The following is a 25954-nucleotide window of genomic DNA, read 5'->3' on the forward strand; positions in this document are numbered from 1 at the left end:
CCCATACCTATGTTGGCTCTGCAGTACTAACATGATTAAAAAGCAGTTTACACCATATTTTTCTGACTGCAGTCAGCAGACTCTGAACACAAAGACAACTAGATAGTGATGACATTCACTGGAGCAATTTCTTCCAATCTTTACATGCCAGATAATGACACCAAAAGTACTTGGTTCCAATATCAATAATGTAGTGACAGTCAGTGCAAGTGCCCGGGTGTCCAGGGATGGTATCACTCAACAGTAGAGTCTGAATTATAGAGAGGACATGTCAGTACATTTGAGATAAAAGAAAACATATATACACCCAAAAAAGGTTGCACTGAAGGAATGTGTTGAGTGACAATAATGCTGAAAGGCAAGAGATCTGTTCTACATATTTTTTTTCTCTTTTTTTTCAGCTGTTGGCGGAACAACCCATGCAGACAGCCTGTCTGCTGAAAGAGCAATGATTTTACTGTGGGAGCTTCCATATGCAGGAAAAATATCAATGTTAGCTACTGGATTTTGCAACACTTTATAATCTTCAAATGTGGCATGTTGGATTTAGATGTTGTTGACCATTAGTCTGCACCAGGATTTGGGATTATGCCCAGTCCTGATATTTTACTTTGATCAATTAAGTAATGAAACTGAAGTTCTATCTGCCCACCTCTGCTGGTAACTTCTGGCTGAACTGGACTGGATCCCATAACACTTTTGAGAAGAGTAAGGCAGGGCCCTCAAAGGATGAAATCTTATTTGGCATAGGATTTAGCAGCAGTCTTAAACCCAAACACTATTCCCTCATTCTGTACTGCTCTCTCTGCCATCTTTCTTGGCTCCCTCACACTCTACCTCCTTCTTCCATCTATTCTTTTCTCCTTCTGTCCCTCTCTGATTGCCCCCAAGCCACTCCTTTCTGGTGCTCCCAACTCCAACTGATCTTTTCTCCTCCCCCCCCCAGGCATATACACATTCACTGCACATTATTTTTCCTGACACCTTTCACACTGTGCAATCCCCTTCTGCCTTCCCATTACATGCATTTTCATCAGTGTAGTCCCCATGCCACCACACTTCAGAAATTATTACACACATATGCTGTAAGTTTTGAGACACTCACACAAACATGCAAGCACCCCAGGATAACTTCCTTCACCCTCCTTTAAACATTCTCCTGCAACATTCCTTGTCCACATGCTATGCACAAACGTGTGCATGGTTGTGCTCTTCCTCCTCTCACAATCAGTCTGAAGAGACACTGAAATTCACTTATAATTTTCCAGACCATCACACCCACAAACTTCTGGCCTTTCCCTGAAGCATAGGAGCTCTCTTCTGGCCGCTCCCACACTACCAGTCTATTTTCAATAGAGTAAGTCACCTCTCATGTCAAGCTGCCACTCACTCATTCCCCAATCTCACTTCTATGAAAAAGTCTGGAATTAGATTTGGGATAGATGTCAGAAGAACTTGCTTTGCCATTGCCAGAGACCAGCTATTACTAGAGAGGAATAACCTTGTTATAGTCGACAGACATCTTCTCAAGATTACAATTAATCCACAGTATAAAAACATAAGAACGGCCATACTGAGTCAGACCAAAGGTCCATCTAGCCCAGTATCCTGTCTTCCAACAGTGGCCAATACCAGGTGCCCCCGGGGGAATGAACAGAGCAGGTGATCAAGTGATCCATCCCCTGTCGCCCATTCCCAGCTTCTGGCAAACAGGCTAGGTACACCATCCTTGCCCATCCTGGCTAATAGCTGTTGATGGATCTATCCTCCATGAACTTATCTAGTTCTTTTTTGAACCTTGTTATAGTCTTGGCCTTCACAACATCCTCTGGCAAGGAGTTTCACAGGTTGACTGTGCATTGTGTGAAAAAAAATGTCCTTTTGTTTTAAACATGCTGCCTATTAATTTCAGTTAGTGATCCCAGTTCTTGTGTTAGGAGGAGTAAACACTTCCTTATTTACTTTCTCCACACCACTCACGATTTTATAGATCTCTATCATATCCACCCTTAGTCATCACTTTTCCAAGCTGAAAAATCCCAGTCTTATTAATTGTTCCTCATATGGAAGCTGTTCCATACCCCTAATCATTTTTGTTTCCCTTTTCTGAACCTTTTTCAATTATAATAAATGTTTTTTGAGATGGAGCGACCACATCTTTACACAGTATCCAGGATGTGGGCATACCATGGATATATAGAGGCAATATGATATTTTCTGTTTTATTATCTTTCCCTTTCTTAATGATTCCCAACATTCTGTTCACTTTTTTGACTGATGCTGCACATTGAGTGTATGTTTTCAGAGAACTATGCACAATGACTCCAACATCTCTTTCTTGAGTGGTAACAGCTAATTTAGGTGCCATCATTTTATATGTATAGATGAGATTATGTTTTCCAATGTGAATTACTTTGCATTTACCAACATTGAATTTCATCTGCCATTTTGTTGCCCTTTCACCCAGTTGTGAGATCCTTTTGTAGCTTTTCAAAGGCTTTTTGAAAATCTAAGCACACAATATCCACTGGATTCCCCTTGTCCACGTGCTTGTTGACCCCCTCAAAAAATTCTAGTAGGTTGAGGCATGATTTCCCTTTACAGAAACCATCTTGACTCTTCCCCAACAAATTATGTTCATCTATGTGTCTGACAATTTTGTTCTTTACTATAGTTCAACCAGTTTGCCCAGTAATGAAATCAGGCTTACTGGCCTGTAATTGTCAAGAGCACCTCTGAAGCCCTTTTTAAAAATTGGTGTCACGTTAGCTATCCTCCAGTCATTTGGTACAGAAGCTGATTTAAATGATAGGTTATAAACTAAAGTTAGTAGTTCTGGAATTTCACATTTGAGTTCCTTCCGAACTCTTGAGTGAATACTATATGGTCCTAATGACTTATTACTGTTAAATTTATCAATTTGTTCCAAAATCTCCTGTAATGACACCTCAGTCTGAGACAGTTTCTTAGATTTGTCATCTAAAAGAATGGCTCAGGTTTGGGAATCTCCATCACATCCTCAGCCATGAAGACCGATGCAAAGAATTCATTTAGTTACTCTGCAATGGCCTTATCGTGCTTGAATGTTCCTTTAGCATCTCCATCATCCAGTGGCCACACTGGTTGTTTAGCAGGCTTCCTGCTTCTGATGTAATTTTAAAAAAATTGCTATTACTTTTTGAATCTTTGGCTAACTGCACTTCAAATTCTTCTTTGACCATCCTAATATTTTTACACTTCATATGCCAGAGTTTATGCTCCTTTCTATTTTCCTCAGTAGGATTTACTTCCATTTTGTAAAGGATGCCTTTTTGTCTCTCACTGCTTCTTTAACGTTGTTTAGCCACAATGGCACTTTTTGGTTCTCTTACTATGTTTTAATTTGGAGATATACATTTAAGTTGAGCCTCTATTATGAGGTCTTTAAAAAAATGTCCATGCAGCTTGCAGGGATTTCACTTTTGGCACTATACCTTTTAATTTCTGTTTAACTAACTTCCTAATTTTTGTGTAGTCTCTCTTTCTGAAATTAAATGCTACAGTGTTGGGCTGCTGGGATATTTTCCCTGCCACTGGGACATTAAATTTAATTATATTATGGTCTCTATTACTAAGTGGTCCAGCTATATTCATCTCTTGGACCAGATCCTGCGCTGCACTTAAGACTAAATCAAGAATTGCCTCTCCTCTTTTTGTTCATATTTTACATAACTCATTTTAAAATTGCTTTATTTATAAAGGTCAGAGATAAATGTTTTCCTGGCAGGAGGCACCTGCAGTAAATCAAGAGTGGGTCACACAAATTCTGCGGGAGTACTGTGTGACATAAATAGCAAATTTGAACATGAAGTATTGCTTCCAGGAAGATATTTGACAAAGCTGTAGCTGGGGTCACATCATTACAATGAGATCAACTGTTAATAAAGGCTGATGCTGTTAGAGATCCAAATCCATAAGGAAAAATGTAAGATTTCTGAACCTGCCACTGGCTGCTGAAAAAGAGGAAAATTGGGCCCTACTGATGTTAAATGTAAATGAATGCATTTATATTAAACAGTGTCAGTCCTATTGCCTGCTCAGAAAAGCGCTGGGACCCATCCTATGGTCCTTACTCAAAACTCTCATTGATGCCAGGACTGGGATCTCTTTGAGTAATGAAAAATGTAATGCTGGCAGCACAATCATTTTAACTTAACCAATATACAAATCAAGAATGAAAATAGAATGAAATATTTCTTTTCTTTACAAAACTAAAATGACCAACAAGCACTTTCTTTCCAGGACACCAAGCAAAAAAAAATGTTTCTTAGAGGACGCTATAGTAACTGCCAAAGTCAGGATAATAGAAGCAGTGATTCTCTTTCACATAAAATACTCTAGCAAGGGATACCAGCTCTAGGATGAACAGATAGCCACAACAAGCACAAAGGATGTCAAATGAATGAACTACAGGCAGAGACTTGGAGATACAAAATCTAGGGGATTCGTGTATACCTTGAGTTAAAAGAAATTTGCTTTCATTTTAGCTTTGATTAATTTTCTTGTAGTTGGTAATTTATAAAAATCAATTTTATTTTCCTGTCTACATAGGTAATCATAATGGTGCTAGAAGCTAAAAATGCAGGATTTTTAGAAATGTACTCTGACGCTTCAGACTTTTTGAGCAATATGAACAAGTGAAATACAGAATAGCTTTTCCTTAAGTTGTCCAGTATCTCCTAAATGGTTGCTAGTGTGATGCTGAAAATGGAGTTGGTGACTATTGCAGATAGACTTATGTTATTTTTGTTGGGTGTATATGATTTGCTGTCTATTTTCTCATTGCACTGATTTCATATAGTGTAAACAAAGTATAATAGTATTAGATAATATTGTTATATGAACACACCAAATATTTTAAAACTCACTTCATTCTAAGCTATGTTCTGTTCTCTGTCATACTGGTGTCACTCAGGAATAATCACTTAATTGAAGTGAGTGGAATTAATCCAGGTGTGAGCAGAATTTTGCTAGCTATCTTTGTAGTATCATGAAATCTTATCACCAGGGTTCAACTCTTTGGATGAGGACCTGTATTTGGTGCTTGTATTCTTATATCAGGCACTTAGCGCCCCTCGGTATTTGGCCCTTTCTATTTGCTCCTTAACCTTTATTTATTTCAAACTTTGTCCAAGCTTCCATTATCAATATCCTTTACCCCTTCTCCCTTTATACTTTTTAACTACTGGCTACTGATGATTGTAACTGCATTTCTGAAAAGATTTTGTTGTTGTTTTCCATTTTGAAACACTTTTCTAGTGGTTTTAAAATATAATTTCTGTTTTTGGTCTTTCTGTTTGACAAACATTATTTCACCCATGTGACTAAGGTAGCTCAAAATTAATGAGGAAAATCAATATGGCTGTGTTTTGTTTACTTGTACATCAGAATCACCTGTGATGTCAGTCAACGTACTTCTTATTCTGATATGACTTCAGAATCAGTAGAGATTGCATAAAACCAGGGGTGGCTCAGGCCCCAGCATGCCAAGCGCATGCTTGGGGTGGCAAGCCACTGGGGGCGCTCTGCCGGTCGCCGTGAGGGTGGCAGGCAGGCTGCCTTCGGTGGCTTGCCTGAGGAGGGTCCGGTGGTCCCGCGGCTTTGGCGTACCTCACACCAGCATGCCTGCAGAGGGTCCAGTGGTCCCGCAATTTCAGAGGACCTCCCGAAGCCGTGGGACCAGCGGACCCTCCGAAGGCAAGCCGCCGAAGGCAGCCTGCCTGCCGTGTTTGGGGAGGCAAAATGCCTAGAGCCGCCCCTGCATAAAACCACAATCTTGTGTAGTTACTATTTAAAAAAGAACAACCCACCAAAATAGCCAATACCATGAAATATAGAAAAGATGAGTAAGACAGGAATAGTGAACATTTTTCATATCTTAGAAAATAAAATTTAGACTCTGTGTGCCACTACTACTAATTATAAGAATTTTAAGTAAGGTAAAAGTTGGCCTAAATTGTTTGGCAAGGGAAAACGGACAATCTTAGGGCTTAATCCTACAAACGCTTCCTCACATGGGGCTGTCTCCTACTCCCATGGCAATCAATATTAGAAATCCCATCCACCATTAGTTCTAACTCATAAATTGTCATAACTCATGTTACTATCAGCACATTTTTCCAATAGCTCAGCTTTTGAGCTAACCAGTAATCTTGCAGAAGTCAGTGACTCATCTTGGCTACATTTGATTTAATTTCTGCATATCTGTGGTAAAAAGCCATAGCAGCATCTGCTCTTGCCAACCACCCGGTTGAAGAAAGGTAAGCACCTTTTTTACTTCCCCCAAAAAGCACTGTTTAACTTTCACAATAGCAAGTGGATGCTGACAGAAAAACATATCTGTCTTGATCAGAGTCAAATTATGTATACAAAACCCATGGTACAACATTTTTCTGTGCAACCAGAGATGACCCATACCTGAAGATAGTGTGGGGGAGGGGAGAGAAGAGTGAGGGCAACGACTTCAGCAGATGTTAATTAGCATGCTCAGTCAGTATGAGTATGCTCAGTACAAGCCAAGAAGCAATTAGGTGGAAGGCACATGATCTTGCATGGCCCCCGACACATGTTGTCTCTGTATGCAATGATTTGCGACATTTAGTAATCACTAGTCTGAAGTACTTAGGGCCTAATCCAATACCCATTGATCTCAGTAGAAGTCTTTCCATGGACTTCAGTGGACTTTGGATTGGGTCTTTAGGCAGACACTTTATCGTACTTCAGCCGTACTTGGAGACAATATTTTCCACTCACATTTGAAGCATTGTCATCACGTTGACCAATGCAATTTTCTTCTGTATTGATGCCCGTATTTTCAAATGTGTCCAAATTTCCAGTGTATGGGACAGTGTGTAAGAATCCTAGAAATCTCTTAATGGGCTGTCCATCAGAGGACTAACACACTTTAACTGATCAGTGTGCAAGGTCAGGTGTCACTATTGATAACTGGGGCTGAAAGGGTGGAAATACCCTCTATTTTAGAAATGAAGGGAACATTTTTATCTCTAATTTTTTTTAAAAGAATTGTTATTGAAGACCTGGACCTGGTGGATATATGTATTAACCTTATATCACTCACCCAATTTTAAGTGATTAATTTTTCATCTTAAACACCCAGCATATATGTATAATGAATCATCACTCTTTAGACAGCCAGCTACTGAAACTTGTGTATAGGTTTGTTACTAACTTTTATTCCTTTTAGATGCCTAATTCCCATATGTAGAAGCATCCCCACTACACCTGCTCAGGAATTGGAGTAGTCGCTTCATTATGGACCTAATTCTCTGTTATATTAAGACCTCTTTATACTGCCAGAGCTGTCCTTACTATAACTGAGAGTCATACCCAGTGACTTCATATAGTGTTCAGAAGCATAATAATACACTAACACATCTACCCATCCAAGTTTAAAGTTGTTGATCACTGTAGTATCCAAAAGCCAAGATAGCCATTTATTGTTATTAATTATTATATGGATGCAGTAGCACATAGGATCTCCAGACCTTTACCATGACGCCATGATGTGTGCTAGGCACTGTACAAATACAGAACAAAGACAGTCCCTTCCCCGAAGAACTTACAAGGGCAGTATAAGACAAGATGCAACAAATGTTCAGGGGGAGCATAAGGATTTCTCTGTGGAAAAACTCCCCCTTTCCTGCCCGCCTCCCCTAGAACTCAAATAAGGAAGCAAAGGTTTCCAAACCTAGCAGTAACAAAAAAAATTGCAGTAAACATAGAAAAGATTAATTCTATTGACACTATTAATCAAAAACACACATGGCAGAGTCAACAGCTAAGGGTGGCTTTGAAATTTTTAAGAGAAGTGAATAAGGGGGCACACTTACAGTTGTCTCTGACCCAGAGAAAACAAATGTTGTAGCGTAGATGGACCTAGCAATGGCTTCATAAATGTGTGGCCCAAGACTCGAGCTGGTTATGGAGACCCAGCTAGGACCCACCTGCACTGAAACCACGTTGTAACCAGTTTCCCTTAGTGGGTTGTAGCTGTAGTGTAAAAGGGAGTGGGGTTATTAATTCAGAGCCATAACCTGCCCAAAGATACAGGAATGGAGCTAGCAGTCAGAAACTTGTATACATAGCAGCCAGTCCATTACCTCCCCTCTCCTGTAAGCCCAGAGTCTCCTAAAGACAGACTGGCAATAGTATCCTTACACCACTCTACACCGGTGATTCCCAAACTTGTTCTGCCACTTGTGCAGGGAAAGCCTCTCGCAGGCTGGGCTGATTTGTGTACCTGCCGCATCCGCAGGTTCAACCAATCGCAGCTCCCAGTGGCCGCAGTTCGGTGTTCCAGGCCAATGGGAGCTGCTGGAAGCAGAGGCCAGTACGCCCCTCGGCCCGCTCCGCTTCCAGCAGCTCCCATGATGTCGCAAGTTAAGCATCAAAAAAATTGAGAAACCCAAAGTCAATAGCCATTTTTGAAAACATAGGCCTGTAGTAATCCCAAACCTTTCTCCTTGCCTCAGATGGCCTGAGCAATGATTGTGTTAACTACCATTTACTTTCTTGAAGTGCCATTATGGACCTTAGCATGTCAACCATCTTTTCATCTTGTTTCTTAGTTATCTTCACTTATTCTGGTTGCCCCATATCTCTCTTTTTCAGGAGCAAAGAGAAAAGATAGCTATCCAAATTCTAATCTGGTGCCTGCTATACGGGATTTCCCTTCCACAATCTCACTCTATAACTCTATAAAGAAAGATTATTCCGATTTTACAGGAACCGGTTTTTAAAATCAGATTGTATAAATTCGAGTGCACGCGGCCACACTAAGCATATTAATTTGGCGGTGTGCATCCATGTACTGAGGCTAGCGTCGATTTCTGGAGCGTTGCACTGTGGGTAATTATCTTGCAGCTATCCCATAGTTCCCACAGTCTCCCCCGCCCATTGGAATTCTGGGTTGAGATCCCAGTGCAAGATGGTGCAAAAACAGTGTCATGGGTTGTCATGGTATAATTCCCCACTCTGAACCTTAGCGTCCAAAAGATGGGGTACCAGCATGAATTCCTCTAAGCTCAATTACCAGCTTAGGACTGTAGCGCTGCCATCAACCAGGAATTCCAGTGCCTGGTACACTCTGGTCCCCCCAAAACCTTGCCCGGGGAACCCCAAGACCCAGACTCTCTGGATCTTAACACAAGGAAAGAAAACCCTTTCCCCTACCATTGCCTCTCCCAGGCTTCCCCTCCGTGGATTACCCTGGAAGATCACTGTGATTCAAACTCCTTGAATCTTTAAACAGAGAGGAAAATTCACCTTCCCCCCTCCTTCTTTCTTCCACTCCCAGACTCTCCCTGAGAGAGAAAGTAATCCTAACACAGAGAGAAATCAACCTTTCTCTTCCCCTTCCCTCCTTTCTCCCCACCAAGTCCCTGGTGAATCCAGACCCAGTCCCCTGGGGACTCACCAGAATAAAAAAACAATCAGGTTCTTAAACAAGAAAAGCTTTTAATTAAAGAAGGAAACACAGTAAAAATTATCTTTGTAAATTTAAGATGGAATATGTTACAGGGTCTTTCAGCTATAGATACTGGGAATACCCTCCCAGCCTAAGTATACAAGTACAAATTAAAATCCTTTCAGCAAAATACAAATTTGAACTCCTTCCAGCCAAATACACATTTGAACTCTTCCCAGCCAAATACACATTTGCAAATAAAGAAAACAAACATAAGCCTAGCTCACCTTATCTACCTAATACTTACTATTCTGAACTTATAAGAGCCTGTATCAGAGAGATTGGAGAGAAACCTGGTTGCCCGTCTAGTTCCTCTGAGCCCCCAGAGTGAACAACAACCAAACACTAACAGCACACACACAGACTCCCCTCCCTCAAGATTTGAAAGTATCCTGTCCCCTGATTGGTCCTCTGGTCAGGTGACAGCCAGGCTCACTGAACTTGTTACCCCTTTACAGTCAAAAGAGATATGAAGTACTTCTGTTCTATTAACTCTTACTTATCTGTTTATGACACTGGTGATTCTGGGTAAATGTCATCACTCAATCCTTCCTCCATGAAAGCAACGGCAGACAATCATTTAGCGCCCTTTTTCCCCTGGATTGCCCTGGCAGAAGCCATAACATGGCAACCATGGAGCCTTTTTTGCCTTTTGTCACTGTCACCATATGTGTACTGGATGCTGCTGACAGAGGCAGTACTGCAGTGCTACACAGCAGCATTTGTTTGCCTTTGCAAGGTAGCAGAGATGGTTACCATCCTTATTGCACCATCTGCTATTGTAAATTGGTGATGAGATGATGGTTATCAGTCATTTTGCAGTATTTGCATTTGGAAATTGGCGATGACAGTTATCAATCCTTTTGTACCATCTGCTGCTGTCATGGGTGCTCCTGGCTGGCCTCGCTGAGGTCGGCTGGGGGCGCATGGACAAAAATGTGAATGACTCCCCGGGTCATTCCCTTCTTTATGTTTTGTCTAAAAATAGAGTCAATCCTGCCTAGAATATGGGGCAAGTGTACTAGAGAACCATAGAGCACAGCTGCTCCGTGTCAGAGCCCCAGAGATCCCACAGAAATGATGAGATGCATGCCATTCTAGGGGGTGTCCCTGCAACAACCCCACCCTTTGCTTTCCTCCTCCCCCAACCCTCCTGGGCTACCGTGGCAGTGTCCCCCCATTTGTGTGATGAAGTAATAAGAAATGCAGGAATAAGAAACACTGACTTTTTAGCGAGATAAAATGAGGGGGAGGCAGCCTCCAGCTGCTATGGTAGTCCAGGCAGGACATTAAAGTGTGTGGGGGAGAGGAGCGCAGCCTCCCGCTGCTATGATATTCCAGGGAGTACAGAATCTGTTCTTTAGAAAAGAAAGGGGGGGGGAAGCTGATGGAGCTCAGCCTCCAGCTGCTATGATGAGGATGGTTACCAAGCCTTTTGTACCATCTGCCGGGAATGACCAGAAGTCATTCCCATTTTTACCCAGGCGCCCCCGGCCGACCTCACCAAGGCCAGCCAAGAGCACTCACGGGATGATGAGGACGGTTTTCCACCATTTTGTACCATCTGCCATCAGGAAAAGAAGAAGAAGGGATGGTGCTGTTCAGTGCTACAGCACCGTGTCTACCAGCAGCATGCAGTAGACATACAGTGACATTGAAAAAAGGCAAGAAATGATTTTTTCCCTTTACTTTCACGGGGGGGGAAGGGGGGTAAATTGATGAGATATACCCTGAACCCCCTCGGACAATGTTTTTGACCCTTCAGGCATTGGGAGCTCAGCCAAGAATGCAAATGCTTTTCAGAGACTGCAGGGACTGTGGGATAGCTGGAGTCCTCAGTCCCTCATCCCTCCCTCCATGAGCATCCATTTGATTCTTTGTCTTTCCGTTACGCTTGTCACACAGCACTGTGCTGAGTCCCTGCTGTGGCCTCTGTCTATCATAGCCTGGAGATTTTTTCAAATGCTTTGTCATTTCGTCTTCTGTAACGGAGCTCTGATAGAACAGATTTGTCTCCCCATACAGCGATCAGATCCAGTATCTCCCGTACTGTACATGCTGGAGCTCATTTTGGATTTGGGACTGCATCGCCATCCCTGCTGATCAGCGCGCCACGCTGGGCAAACAGGAAATTAAATTTAAAAGTTCATGGGGCTTTTCCTGTCAACCTGGCCAGTGCATCTGAGTTCAGATTGCTTTCCAGAGTGGTCACAATGGTGCACTGTGGGATACAGGCCGGAGGCCAATACCGTCGATTGCGGCCACACTAACCCTAATCCGACATGGCAATACCGATTTCAGCGCTACTTCCCTCATCAGAGAGGAGTACAGAAATCGGTTTAAAGAGCCCTTTATATCGATATAAAGGGCTTTGTTGTGTGGACGGGTGCTGGGTTAATTCGGTTTAACACTGCTAAATTTGGTTTAAAAGCGTAGTGTAGACCAGGCCTAAATGTCCATCATTCTATCTGTCCTTTTATAACTTGTGCCAGAATATGCATGCGTGGGTGGGTGGTCCCCTGCATTATCCTTAAAATGTGCAGATGACCATTAGCAGAGGAAGTGGAAGGAACAACATGTTCATCAGTAGCAGAGCCAGAAATAGCAGATGCTGTATGTTCAAGAACATCAATAGGACTGGAGGCAGACTCTGCCAGGACACTTTCCATTCAAAACAGCCTACCGCAATGTTTATAGGAACGGGGAATGTTGTATATTACTCACCTGAAGCTACGCACTTACCTAAGATTTTGCCAAGCCCTTAAAACAAGCAGCACTACTTGAAAATTGATTGAAGAGATGGACCCTCAGACTATCAGTGGCAGCTGCCGGAAAAGAATTTTAAATGGTTGGAAATCATGATTTATTTCACAAAGCACAACTGTGCTCCAAAATACTGGCCTCCCAGCACCAATGAATAAAAAATAATTTCCACAGGCTGGCAGTTCACCCTTTCTTACAGCACTAGTCCCATCCAAAATGAAACAGAAAAGCGAGTGTGCTGCAGCAGGAATTGTGCTGGCCTTGTCTTTTCTAATTATTTACCAGCCTCTACATTTGCGTGAAAAATATTTTCAAATGGTTGCAAAACTACAGTGTTATTTTTATTATAAAATCTATATGTTTTCTAAAAAAATATAATGTTGCTCATTATAAACAATGACTAAGGTGGTCAAAAGTGACCAGTGATTTGGTGTGCCTCAGGTTTTTGGGGGATCATCTGAAAATGCCTTAAAGAGATTGATTTTCAAAAAGTGCTAAGCACTAATTCTCTGTAAATCAGGACCCTTTAAGGTTTTTCCAGCTGGGCATCTAAAAAATGAGACTCACTTTTGAAAATCTTTATATTTTCCATTTTATCCTTGTAAAATCACATATATGTATGAGATTAGTCTATTTTCTATTAATCTGTCCTTTCTCTGCATATTTGTCCTTGTTATTACAGCAAAATACATGATTGTGTCTTAATACAATAATAATATTTAGCTCTTTTCATCTGCAGCTCTTAAAGGAAAATAAATATCACTATTTGGGGAAACTGAGACTCAGCAAGGTTAAATAACTTCCCAAAGCCACTGAGTCAGCAGAAGAAGAGATTGGACTAAAACCCAGCTTTCTTCATTCCAACACCACTGTCCTATTCGCTGGGTCATAGTGAGTATGTCTACACTACAATTAAAAACCTGTGGCTGGCCTGTGCCACCTGACTTGGGTTTACAGGGTTTGGGCTAAGAGGCTGTTTAATTGCATTGTAGACATCAGGCTCGAACTGGACTCCGGCCTCTGCAACCTGCAGGGTGGGCGTAGACATACCAGTGTCTCCTATAATTCTCTTTAATAGGAGGATACATATATTTGTATTAGTATCATCCTGCTGCTAGTTTTGCTAATTAATAGCTGATACTCAGATGGCTCTTGCAACATAGTACAAAATACTTTCTTATTGATATACAACCCAGAATGAATTGTAGGCATTTGATAGCCAGCTTTGGTTAATAAAATTAAAATGCTGAAGAATACACAGAAGATTGGATCATGTGACAATATGCAGTAATGTTTTTACAAACAGTTGTACTGTGCAAGATATTTTCTGAATCAATATTTTCATTTTTCTCTGGGTAGCCATGTTTATGTTTAGAATTTTACTAACATGCCAAAATAATTCAAGTGCAAAACAGCATGAATGCTTTGCAAACAAGACATTAAAGCAACCAGCATGAATCCATATGAATTAGCAAATTAGGCTGCCTGGTGACAAATAGTGTGCATCATCTTATTCTAAATATTGTGAGAGAACACACAAGTGAATGAGTCAGTATAATCTTCATGCATAACCAATAGGCAGTCAGGAGCTTCCAAGTTCTGCTTAGGTAACATTAGAAGAGAGTTTCTAAAGACAGGCTCACATTGGTGCCACCGTTTCAGAAAGGACAGGAAGAGACATGCTTTATGAGGAAGAAAGGCTGAGATTGTTTTAAACACACAGACAAACGCACAGTCAGTCCTTGCTTTGCTAAATTCACTGGCTTCTCGCACTAGGGCTCCATTGCAGGTTGCCAGTGCACTCAGAGGACCCACCAAATGACTTATCCCTGCTGGGGCATCATGACCCCACTGGGAGTCCATATAGCCTCTCTTTAGGTGCCTCTCTTTGGGGATCCAACATGGGGTGATGGCACAACACTGTTCTTGCTGGTGCTCAGTCATTTTGGCCCCATCTCACAGGTATGAACAGAACCCATGCAGCTGCTGGAGCCTTCCAGCCTCCTGGCTCTGAAAGGTCTGGACTCCACGAAACATGTGTTAAAGCTAAAGACTAAAGATGACATTTAAAGGTCAGCATTGACCATTGTGATGAAGTGGAGAGTTTTATTGAGTTTTCTATGTTTTCCAGTGGATTGCATGCAGAGGCAGGGGTACTCAGTGTCCCTGGGTGTTACTGGTTTAATGAGGTGAGGGGACAGGGAGTTTGTTATTACAAAGGACTGGAGAGGGAACTTGGGACCCCAGCCGATGGCCTGGAGGATGGAGACCCCAGCGATCAGTGACCCAGAGACCCAGCTCAGGAGTCACAGCCGGTTCTGGCCCGTGGGAGGACAATGGGCTGCAAAGAGAGGACCCTGGTGGCCTGACCAGCCAGTTCCAGCCAAAGGGGGCCAGAGGAGGGCTGAGAGGAGAGGAGAGCCAGGCCTTCCTGTTTACAATCCTGTTTACCTGGAGAGAAGACAATGGACAGAGGCGGGGCTTGGGACTGGGGATATCGGAGGCCTAGCTGGGAAGCAGGGGGGCTCTGGGCTGGAGAGGGTAGCAGGCAGAGCCCACCTGGCTGCAGGGGAACTGGGATAGGCTGTGCTGAGGGAGGCCAGGCCTGAGGCCCTGAGATTTTCCTGTGCTGTGTTCAACTCTAAATAAACCTTCCTGTTTTATGCTGGCTGATAGTCACTCCGGTCTAGAGAACAGGGTTGCATCAACCCCTTCAGGGGTGAGGAGGCCCAGGGGGTCCAGAGCGTGGACTCCCTGAGGAGGCCCATGGCGAGAGACAGACGTGCTAAGGCTCAGAGAGTTGTGGCTCCAGGAGGTGGAGGGGCCTGACCCCAAGAGAGAGTGGACCCCAAGAAGGGCTGTCTCACTGAAAGGGGCACCCCCCACGGACTGCACGGGGCCATGAGTGGGCACAATCTGTGAGTCCGTGATAACCATTTCATTGCTGATCATTTTAGTGGATGGAATAGGTAGGGAATGGGTGGGAATGAAGCTCCAAGAGGCAAGACTGGGAGCTGCTGCAGGGAAAGAAATGCAGAGAGAGGAGGAAAGACACAAAGTCAGGGAAGAGGGAGAAAAATAGAGAAAGGAGAATGGGAAAAAAAAAGCTGCAAAGTGCATGAAGAGAGATGGGAGACCTTATTTTCTGAGTGAAAGAAAGTGAATGGAATAAAAATTAAAGTTTAGTTCATAAAGGCCTTATAGATAAAGCCAGGGATGGCTCTAGGCACCAGCAAAGCAAGCATCTGCTTGGGGCAGCCCATTTGCAGGGGCGGCAGGGAGCTGAGAACCAACAGGGGGCTCTGGGAACTCCCTGGCTATAGAGCCAGCCCTGGAGCAGGAAAGAACTACATTTCCCAGCATTCCCTTGGCCACTACCAACTGGAAAGGAAGGAGGAGGATCTCATGCGGCAGTGTGCTGTGAGTGCTGTGAATGGCAGGGAGACCATATTTTAACATTCAAAAAACAGGACACTCAATGGAGAAGGAAGCCCCACCCTGCCACCATCCACTCCCTCTGACTGCCACCCACAGAAACCCCAACCCATCCAACCCAACCCCCCAGTCCCTGTCCCCCGATCGCCCCCTCCCGGGTCCCCTGCCCCTAACTGCCCCCAGGACCCCACCCCCTATCTAAGCGCCGCTGCTCTTTGTCCCCTGATTGCCCCTTCCCAGGACCCCTGCCCCTTGGAACCCCACCCCCTCTCTAAGCCTCCTTTCTCCTTGTCCCCAACTGCCCCCTCCTGAGACCCCCCCAACTTCCCCCCAGGACCTCACCCCCTACCTGTCCTCTGACAAACCCCTGGGACTTCCATGCCTATCCAATCACTGCCTGTCCCCTGACTGCCCCCCCTGATCATCCGTCCCATCCAACTCCCCCTGCTCCTGTCCCTTGACTGCCCCCCCAGAACCCTCTACCCCTTCCTCACCCCCCTAGCCCCCTTACCGTGCCACTCAGACCAGCATGTCTGGCTCCGTGCAGCTCCAGACACGCTGCTGCATACATACTGCCGTGCTCCCCTACGGAGCCCACAGGCCCCTCCCCCCACACGCACCCAGCACCTGCCTTCCAGATTTGAACACCTCAAAATTCATGAGTGCTCAAGTTCAGTTTGGGCAGCTGTTACTTCATTTCTCCCAGATCAAATATACTGATCCACTGTAACTTGCTGTAGAAAAAGTAGGATAAAATTGAGCAAGAAATGCTTCCCAGTGGTTATTAGGACTGGAATTGCTGTTTTCAACAGCCATTGCCTTTTTTTTTTGTTTGTTTGTTTGTTTAAAAGGAAGACAGTGATATTGCATTGACAAATTCCCCATAGAAAGAAAGAGTGGAACAAAAGAATAATAAAGGAATCTCAACTTTTCCTCATTTACGGAGGACAGTCTTATAATATGCATCCAGATATCCTCCAATCACACAAGCTGAAAATTGTTCCACTTTACTGCAGTTCTGTAACCATATGGGAACCAATCCTGTCTGTGTTTTGTGCACATCCAACATTTCTGCTTAATGACCCGCCCTGGGAGCGAATTACCAGTGACCCAGGGCTGCGGCAGAAGGTGGGTGCAGGTGGGGGGGAAGGAGAGCCCAGGACTGGGTGGCAGGAGGTATGTGTGGGGGGCATTGGTGGAGGGGAAGGAGGGAGCCCAGGGCTGGGCCGGCAGCGGGGGGGGGAAGTCACTGGTGGCGGGGCAAAGGGGGGAAGCCCAGCACTGGGGCAGCAGGGACTATGTGGGAGGAAGAACCCAGGGCTGGGGCAGCAGGGGGGTATGGGGAGGAGCCCAGGGCTGGGATGGGGGACAGCCAAAAATTTTTTTTGCTTGGGGTGGCAAAAAACTTAGAGCCGGCCCTGGATAAAGCCCAGATAAAAAAGGATACTTCTGCGGTTGGGTTTGCGCCCCACTCAGGTAAAACCCTCAATGCAATAGAAACAGTTTAGTTAAACCAAAACTTGAGGACAGGAGGGGCAGATGGAGCTCAAAACCCAAGTATGACGGAGCCCAGTGAAAGCCAAAAGGAAGCTGAGATGTGAAGACATCATATTCGGATCTGTACAAGAGTAGGCACATGGAACGTATATACTTTGTATAGTATGGAAAAATTGGCACAGGCTCACAAGCAGTGAAAAAATACCATATGAACATACTTGGCATCAGTGAGACAATATGGTCAAAGTGTGGGAAGATGGTGTCTGATGGTGCTATAATCTGATAGTCAGGAGGAGGAACACATGAAAGAGATTTAGGAATTATTTTGGGTAACGTTATAGCAAGACCCTACTGGCTTGGGAGCCAGTAAACAACAGAATAACATCAGCCAGGCTGCAAACAAGATGCGTCAAGTGTACAATAATCCAAATATATCCACCAACAAATGCACCGGGTGACAGTGAATTAGATATATTTTATGAGCAGATGCTGTCAGCCCCGGGGTGAGATGAAGGGCTGCAGCTGTCAGCCCCACAGTGAGGGGGAGCTCTATCTGTCAGTGTCCCACAATGCCCCAGACAGTTAAGTTGGTAGAAGCGCTCCTGGTGAGGATGCACAACAGAAGGAGCATAATGTGGACATGCTTTAATTACTGCAGTGGCTGTATGTTGACCTACTTACATGAGTGTAACCAAGGAACAGATATCTATCTGAATCTGCAGAAAGTCTGGAATAATTGCTCAGAGAGATGTGAACTGACTAAATTATCTCAATCAGGATTTAACTCAAAGGCCTGTGATGACCACAGTGTAAATGTCAACATTGTTAAATATTTCATTTCTTACGTGGGAACAGAGAGGGAGGATTACAGATCTGCAGCATTTACTGAGAGGGCCATCTCAATGGACAAATTTGGGAGATACCACCCATTCCCTCCTCCCTATTAAGAAAAACCCAAGCTGAAGGAGCCTAGCAGAGCCTATAGACATAGTGAAGCCCCATCTAGGGAAGCCAAGATCAAGGATCCCAGTAGACCTCAGAGTGAACACATGATCACATTTTGAACATCTTCGCAGCCTAGTCAGCAGTAACTAATTTTGGTGACTCACATAGGAGGAGCTTATTTTGTGGATGGAACTTTGTAGTGTACCGCCTCTTCCTCCCACCCCCATCTGATTCCAGACTGCAATCTTGGAAACACAGAAATATGTTTCTGGCGTGATCAGAGCAGATGGCAGAGACAGCCCCATGTTTTGGCAGTCAATACACACAATTCCAATTTAACAACTGACAGCAGAGTTGAACAAATAATTAATGATGAATCATTTATCTGATGCCTTGCAGAAAGTCATTTATCTGATAATATTTTCCTTTTTTTCCTATTTGCAAAATGTCAGTGAACAGATTGTCATTTTCTCAGATATATTTGTTATTCAGAATTATTTGATGTATTTCACAAAACTCAATTATTTTGCAGTTTATTATTCAGACTCCAAAATTCCATATGTGTTGATTAGATTTGTCACAAAAGAACCATGCTGCCATTTCTGTTCACTGACTGGATAAGTGTAATATCACTTACAATCAATTTGCGGCTACAAACGCTCTTGGAAAGCCAATTACTATTTTAATTTCTATGAGTACTCACATGTGCAATTTTAAATTTCCCTTTCCAGGAACAATTGAGCTAATAACAGTCAACCCTATGTGTGTTTATAGACAGCAACCGCTAAAGGAGCAGGAACGTGGCTGAAGTCATTTAAAAAAAAAAGTCCTACAAATACCCCTGAAAATATGCTTACAGGCTAGTATTCACTTCTCCATATATAAGTAATATGATCGTCCCAAACAGCGATAGTATCTGTGGTGCCCAACCGTCCTGCATCATCAGCATTTCACACAGAACACTCAGTTCAGAACAAATGCAAAACAGATTATAAAGAAAAGCTATGTTTTTGTACACATTTTGAAGAGGGGTTGGGGGAAAACGACTATCCAGTCAAAACGCACGGTTCATGTGTGCTTGGATTCACCATAGCTGTTCATCGGTGGGGATGAAGTAACTAGCTGTATACCAATGATTTAAACCAAAATCGGATTCGATTTTCAACAAATCTAAACGCAAACAGTAATTTTAGAGACCACTCAGTCTAATTAGGTTCAAATTAATTGGTATACGGGATTTGTTGGCATGAGTAGACACCTGTGCCAGATTCTATTAAACACGCAAATAAGCCACTTATAACCGGGCTGATGTCACTCCATCGCAGACCTGGCAGGACTTTTGCCTCGTGGATTTAAGGAGACCAGCTGCAGCAGTTCATTTTCCTCCAGGCTACACCCTCCACGGTGCGATTGTACACATAGGTGCTGGAACTAGGGGTGCTGCTGCACTCCTTGGCTTGAAATGATTTCCATTATATACAGGGTTTGCAGTTTGGGCCAATGATTGTACAAAGAGCTAGGATAAAACGTGCAATTTTCCTAGGGAAAGACAAAGAGCCCCCATCATTTCTTTTTATCCACGTAAAATATCTCCTATTCAGAACAAAATGTTGTGACGAGGTAACCGACAGCCCAGCCGACTGACATTTGCTTAAAAAGTTATGTTACAAAAGATGCACCTGGAACCTCATAACCACCAGATAAGATAATGACAAGTTTCAACGTGGTAGCTGTGTTAGGCTGTATCAGCAAAAACAACAAGGAGTCCTTGTGGCACCTTTGAGACTAACAAATTTATTTGAGCATAAGCTTTCGAGGACGAAGTGGGTTTCAGCCCACGAAAGTTTAAGCCTAAATAAATTTGTTAGTCTCTAAGATGCCACAAGGACTCCTCCTTGTTTTTGCAGATAACATAATGTGTAAAGAAAGGGAACAATAGCTCCCCTAAACCTTTACAAATCTTACAGGCAGAGGCTTGAGAAGCTGTTGCAGAGGGCAAAGGTATCTCTACAGTGTAACAAACTGAAAGGGGTCAGTAAACTCGTGTGTATGTAACAAACTGAAAAGGGTCAGTAGACGTTTGTGTGTGTGTGTGAGAGAGAGAGATTCAAACTCACTCACAGACATTAAAGAATTTGACATCTGCAGAGCTCCGAACCTGGTCTGACCACAAGAATCAGTTCAGACACTTTAAGCCTGTTCTGCCACGATTTTGCCCAGGAAGGGAAGAGACGTACAGAAAATGCCCAACAGGCTGTGGACTGCCTATTGCTAAGTGTCAGGTGTGAGTGGAACGCTGCTGATGGGAGAACGGTGACTCCACAGAGCCAGAGTCACACTCAAGTGGACACATGGCAATAGAAAAACTACAGGATGGGAGTCAGCTGAGCAGCTGAGGAACCCAACGGCTTTGTCTTGGAGACTCCTGTTCTCAAAGGAAAATTTCCATCCCTTCCATTAATGGGAGAGAAGGGAAGGCGAGAGAAAGAAGCTGAGGTCCCTCCTGCCCATCAGTGAGCTGCCCTTGCACAAGATGCAGCTCACAGTGCTATCCCACCAGATGGTAAGGGACTGTCTATGAACTTAAGTATCAGAGAGGTGGCCGTGTTAGTCTGGATCTGTAAAAGCAGCAAAGAGTCCTGTGGCACCTTATAGATTAACAGACATATTGGAGCATGAGCTTTCGTGGCTGAATACCCACTTCCTCGGATGCTGCATCTGACGAAGTGGGTATTCACCCAGGAAAGCTCATGCTCCAATACGTCTGTTAGTCTATAACCTGCCACAGGACTCTTTGCTGCTCTATGAACTTGTACAGGATCGCCCAAGGTATGGCCCGGATGGGCAGCGGGGCTGTTTGCCCGTGTGTCCATCGACCCTCTGGGGGCAGAGTAGAGCTCCCCGGCCTCACTTGTCCAGGTGACTCCAGAGTCACTCCACAGGCGGCCAGGTTTACACGGGTGCCTGAGAATCCGTTCTGATCGGTTTGCAGGGCCGGGAGAAGAGGCCCTGCCGGCGGCCCGCGCACTTGCTGCTGCTACCCTCAGGCAATTTACCAGTGAGGCCGCCAGCCTGGGGCTCGCTCCCTCCCCGCCAGGTCGCCCGCCCAGGCCACCCAGGCAGCGCGGGCCTGCCCAATGCTCATGCGCTCGCGGAAGGGTTTAAAGCGCGCGCGGGGCTCGCGGCGCTGTCACAAGCACCAGCAGCGCCGCCAGCCAGGCCGTGTGCGGCAGCTCCCGGGGGTGGGTTGTCTCTCTTCCCCCGGCTCCCCTGCCCCCCGCCAGGAGCTCCCGGGGCTGGTCCCCGGCCGGGGTCCGCGCGGAGCCAAGCAGCCCGTGCCTGGGCGCAGGAGAGCCCGCCCTGCCCGCGCGAGCCCGGCGCAGGTGCCCACACTCCACCTGCCAGCCCGGTGCCGGAGACACCCCGGCGCCCCTAACTCCAGCTAAGCACACGCCGGGGGAGGGGGCGGCGCCAGCTCACCCTGCCGCTGCCGAGCGCTGCGCTGAAGTTCTCTTCCCTCTCCCCAGGTGCCAGCCTGCGCGGCCGCCATGTCTCCCGTGCTGATGCTACTAGGTAGGTGGGGAGCGGTCCGCGTGCCCCGGTCAGCGCGGACAAGGCGCTCCGCTCCGCTCCGAACCCCCCGGCCGAGCGCGCCCTGCGCCCAGCTACACTGCTCGGCTGTGGGACCGCTCCTGAACCCCTCTGTGTCTCTGATTGCAGGTGGCTTCCTGCTGGCCAGCCCGGGGCGGGCAAGCGACGGCTCGGGTGAGTTGATAGTCTCCGTTAGTCTCCGGTTTTTACATAGGACCCTTCATGGGTCTCCAACTGGTGGCGCCTCTAAAGTGGGTTTCTGCAGGGCTGAGCCAGTTCAACACACTAGCTAGCGATCATCTCCCTCTACAACCCCGGACATCCCTTTCCAGCGTAGGGCTTGACTTTAAGGGAATTCCGCAATTGCTAAATACACATTTGCGCTTGGTTTTTCCAAGTGAACGTTTTTTATTATTATTTAGATTAGTTTAAAATGTCTAATTGTGGCGCGTTCAAGCATCTCCGTAACTGTTCACGGCTTTAATAGTCACACACCAAGTGCAAGTTAAACCATGTACAAAAGCAGCCTGGCTTGCGATTGTAGCATCCTTTTCTATCTCACCTGAAAATTTCTTACTTTAACGGTGATAGGAAAATAATAATTCTATGTGCGTGGGCTACCGGGAATTTGTTTATGCTCTAAGGTAAGAAATGACTGAACACACAGTAGCCTTTTCTCTTTTATATAAAGTCTAGCACCAGCGTGACCTTGCTTTTCGCATAGTATTAGCAGATTCTGTTAAATATGCAAATATTCAGACTAAAACCACATTGATGGGATCACATCTCAGAGCTCCTAGAACTATTTGTTTGTTGAATCTAGATGCTGGCTGCGTCTCTTTATCCTATCATGCCGTCATTGGGTTACTGAGCCGCTGCTAGCTGCTCCAGCACCATTTCTGTTCAAAACTGGATTTTCAAAGTGCTCTGAAATCCACGTCTATATTGAAGAGAAAAAACAATGCTGTTTCCAGATGGGGTGGGATGGGATGTAGCACCAGCCTTTCCCTCCCTGCATGCTGTCTCTCGCTGTGAAAGAGAATTTCGTGATGGGGTAACTGTTAACTAACACTTCCTTCTGAACTTGTATTATTCTCCCTCTCTTGAGCCAAAAAAGTAAACAAAACATAGCTTGCAAATGGGATTATCCAGATACAATGATACACAAGAAAAATATTTTATTGTATTTTTATTATTTTATTCTTTAGTACCAATAATGTGCTAGACGTTTCACAGACAAGATACCTGTTCCAAAAAGCTAATAAACTAAACAGATCAAACATGGGAGATAGCATACATCAAAAAGTAAAATGATTGAGCAATGTTGTATAGAATGTTTGTTTTGTTGGTTCCATATTACTTCCACATAATTCTTTGAGGGGAGAACATAGGTTTGTAGCTATATGACAAGACTTGTCTTTTAAAAGTGAGAAGCATAGGAGATGGAGAATGGAGGGGGGTTGGTATTTCCAGGAGGCAAAGGTATCTAACTTCTCTATAGTGTAACAAACTGAACGGTAAATGTAGTAGTGTATGTATATGAGGGAGTGAGAGACACTCACAAAGCTTAAAAAGGATTTGTCATCAGACAACCTACAAACATACTATGACTATAAGACTCAATGCAAACATTTTAAGCCTGTTGTGCCATGATTTTACCCTGGAAGGGAAGAGACATATAGAAAGTGCCCAACAGACTATGGGTGGCATATTGACAAGTGTCACGGATGAGTGAAACTCTGCTGTTGGGAGAACAGTGACTCCATGGAGTCGGAATCACACCCAAGTGGACACATGGCAGTAGAAAAACTAAAGAAGGCAAATCAGTTGAGCAACTAAGGAGTGCAACCATTTTGGCTTGGGGACCATGTTCTCAAATGAAACTCTCTCTATTCCCTCCATCAATGGGAGCGAAGCAAGGGCAAAAGAAAGGATCCAGAATCGCTCCTGTCCAGCAATGAATTCTGGAAGCAGAGCATCATCCTGACCCCAAATGGTGAGTGACTTCAAATTTGTATGTATAATATAAGAATTTATTTTGCTATTTTTGTTTGTTTATTTATTTTAACTTTTGGCAAACTCTTTAATGTTAGTTAGTATGATGGCCTGGTGTCCAATTGCTAGATACAAATCATTACTGAGGACCTCCTAACTAGGCTGTAATGCAGAACCTAAACCAGGATCAATTTTGCCCGTTTCTTTTGCAGGTCAATATAAAGAGAGGGAATAACTTGCGACACTGGCAGGGAACAATAGAAGAACTCTTTAGGATCCTTCCTAACTGGGATAAAGTCCTGTAAATTAAAAGTGTCTGTCAAAGCAACTAAAGAGATATTAAAGGGACACTGGCAATTTAATTTATGCCCTTGCTTAGGTTTGCTTTAAATGGTTTTCCATAAGGTAATATTAACAGAAATTTGTATGCATTTAAAAAAATGAAAATAAGTTTAAAAAATATTTCCCCACCCACACTCAGTCTACAACATGACATTAGCACATCAGAGGTCTGGTGCAACATTTTCAAAACCACCTACATCCCATTTTCAAAAGTGACTTAAGAACCTAAGTCTCACTGAAAGTCAAAGGGATTTAGGCTCCCAAATCACTTAGGTGCTTTCAAAATTTTTACTCTTGATCCTACTCCCATTGAAATCCATAGGAATATTTCAGCTCATTTCAGTGGGAGCTGGATTAGCCTCTAGATGCCACAAATGAAACTGACCATATCTGCCCAATCCTGGAAACACCTGTGTATGTTGGTAATTTGTTAGCTGGTCTTAGTTAACCCTAGACTGTTCAAAAGGAAACAAAACAATGTAAATGAAATGTCAAAACAAACAAATAAAAACCTAGCCAACATAGCCATGACCGGTTAACACATTTTTAAACCCAGTTATCCTTGTCTATGCTCAGGGCAAAATTGTGTTAGTATAAACCTGTTAGTTAACATGTTTTCCAACATGATGAATTTTCCCAGTGTAGACAAGGCCTGTGGGACTATTTCTCTGTGTAATTTAAACACATGCTTGTTTGAAGGCTTGAGGCAGAAAAGGAAAGTGAATACTTCAGTTTCACTGTCCAAGCAGTACAAAAATGGGAAAAGGAAAAAACCAGCATAAGCAGTGACATGACTGAAAGCTGTTTCACTCTTTATAATCCCTGGCTTTATGATAGTTTACAATGAAGCTGTTCTTGAAATATATTGGGACAGATTCTGCTCTCTCCTATACCCAAGCAACACAGGACAACATAGCCCAACATTTAGTTGTGGCTTTTACCTTGATAAGACTCCCTTTAAATGTTTGGTGACTCTTGTTTGACAGTTGTGTGAAAATTGTTCATTTTTTTGCAGTAATAAGTAGCAGAACTGTATAGTGCAAAGATAGTAATTTAGGAAAGTACTGGATTGACGAGCTATAGAATGTGTGATGCATCCTAGGGGTATCCAGATTTGTGAAGCACCTCACCACTGCCTGCCCCATAGCATGAAGCAGCTATGTCTGTGCCTGCTGTGGGTCAGTTCTCTGAAACTAGCGGCCTCTAGCACAAGCGCTGCCTTCCAGACCCCTGTAGGCCTCACTCCCTCTGTTCAAGCACAGACCCATGCCCGAATATTCAGTGTTCCCTGCAATGTCCAGCCTGTATCTGTATCCACTGAACACTCACAGAATTACCAGGTCTGCTGTTCCCAAAGGAACAGTGTACACCATCTTATAAGCACTTTGTTTAACACCACAGCACTTAGATATATTTATAGTGAAAACAGTAATACATTTATTATCAAAGATTAGAGATTCAAATAATAATGAATAAGAACTTTGGAGACAAATGGGTGCATAAAAAACAAAATCATAACTCGCTTTCTAGAGACTAAACTAGCAAGTTACACTTCTGTCTAAAGAAACTTAACTCACCCTAAAGTCTCCAGCATTTTCAACCAAGCCTGGCCTAGACCCTTCATTTATGAAACAAAAGTGCTGTCTTTTTTCTTCCTCGGTGAAAGATGTCTGTTCAGGCTCTTTGCCCCACCCAATATACTCAAGCAAATCTCCTATATGCACCTCAAGATAAAGTTCTCTATCTCCAGTGTGGTTCCCTTCCTGGCAGTTCTTTTTTACAATCCTTCATTTGCATTCAGTTCAGACTGGTGATAGGGGACCCATTCTGAATGAAACAATCGTCAGTCCACATGTAAAC

At 44.0% G+C, this 25954-nt stretch overlaps 1 protein-coding gene across 1 annotated transcript in view; it reads left to right on the forward strand.

The window, feature by feature from the left end:
- The first annotated feature begins 21563 nt into the window (after window positions 1-21563).
- Window positions 21564-25954, forward strand: part of COCH (cochlin) — a 40197-nt gene continuing 35806 nt past the window's right edge. Inside the window, exons 1-2 of the mRNA XM_050953904.1 lie at window positions 21564-21739; window positions 21887-21931. Coding sequence (XP_050809861.1) covers window positions 21715-21739; window positions 21887-21931 — 70 coding nt within the window. The 5' untranslated portion in view covers window positions 21564-21714. The remainder of the gene's footprint in view (window positions 21740-21886; window positions 21932-25954) is intronic.

This window comes from Gopherus flavomarginatus, chromosome 5, assembly GCF_025201925.1.
Source record: "Gopherus flavomarginatus isolate rGopFla2 chromosome 5, rGopFla2.mat.asm, whole genome shotgun sequence".
Lineage (NCBI taxonomy): Eukaryota > Metazoa > Chordata > Testudines > Testudinidae > Gopherus > Gopherus flavomarginatus.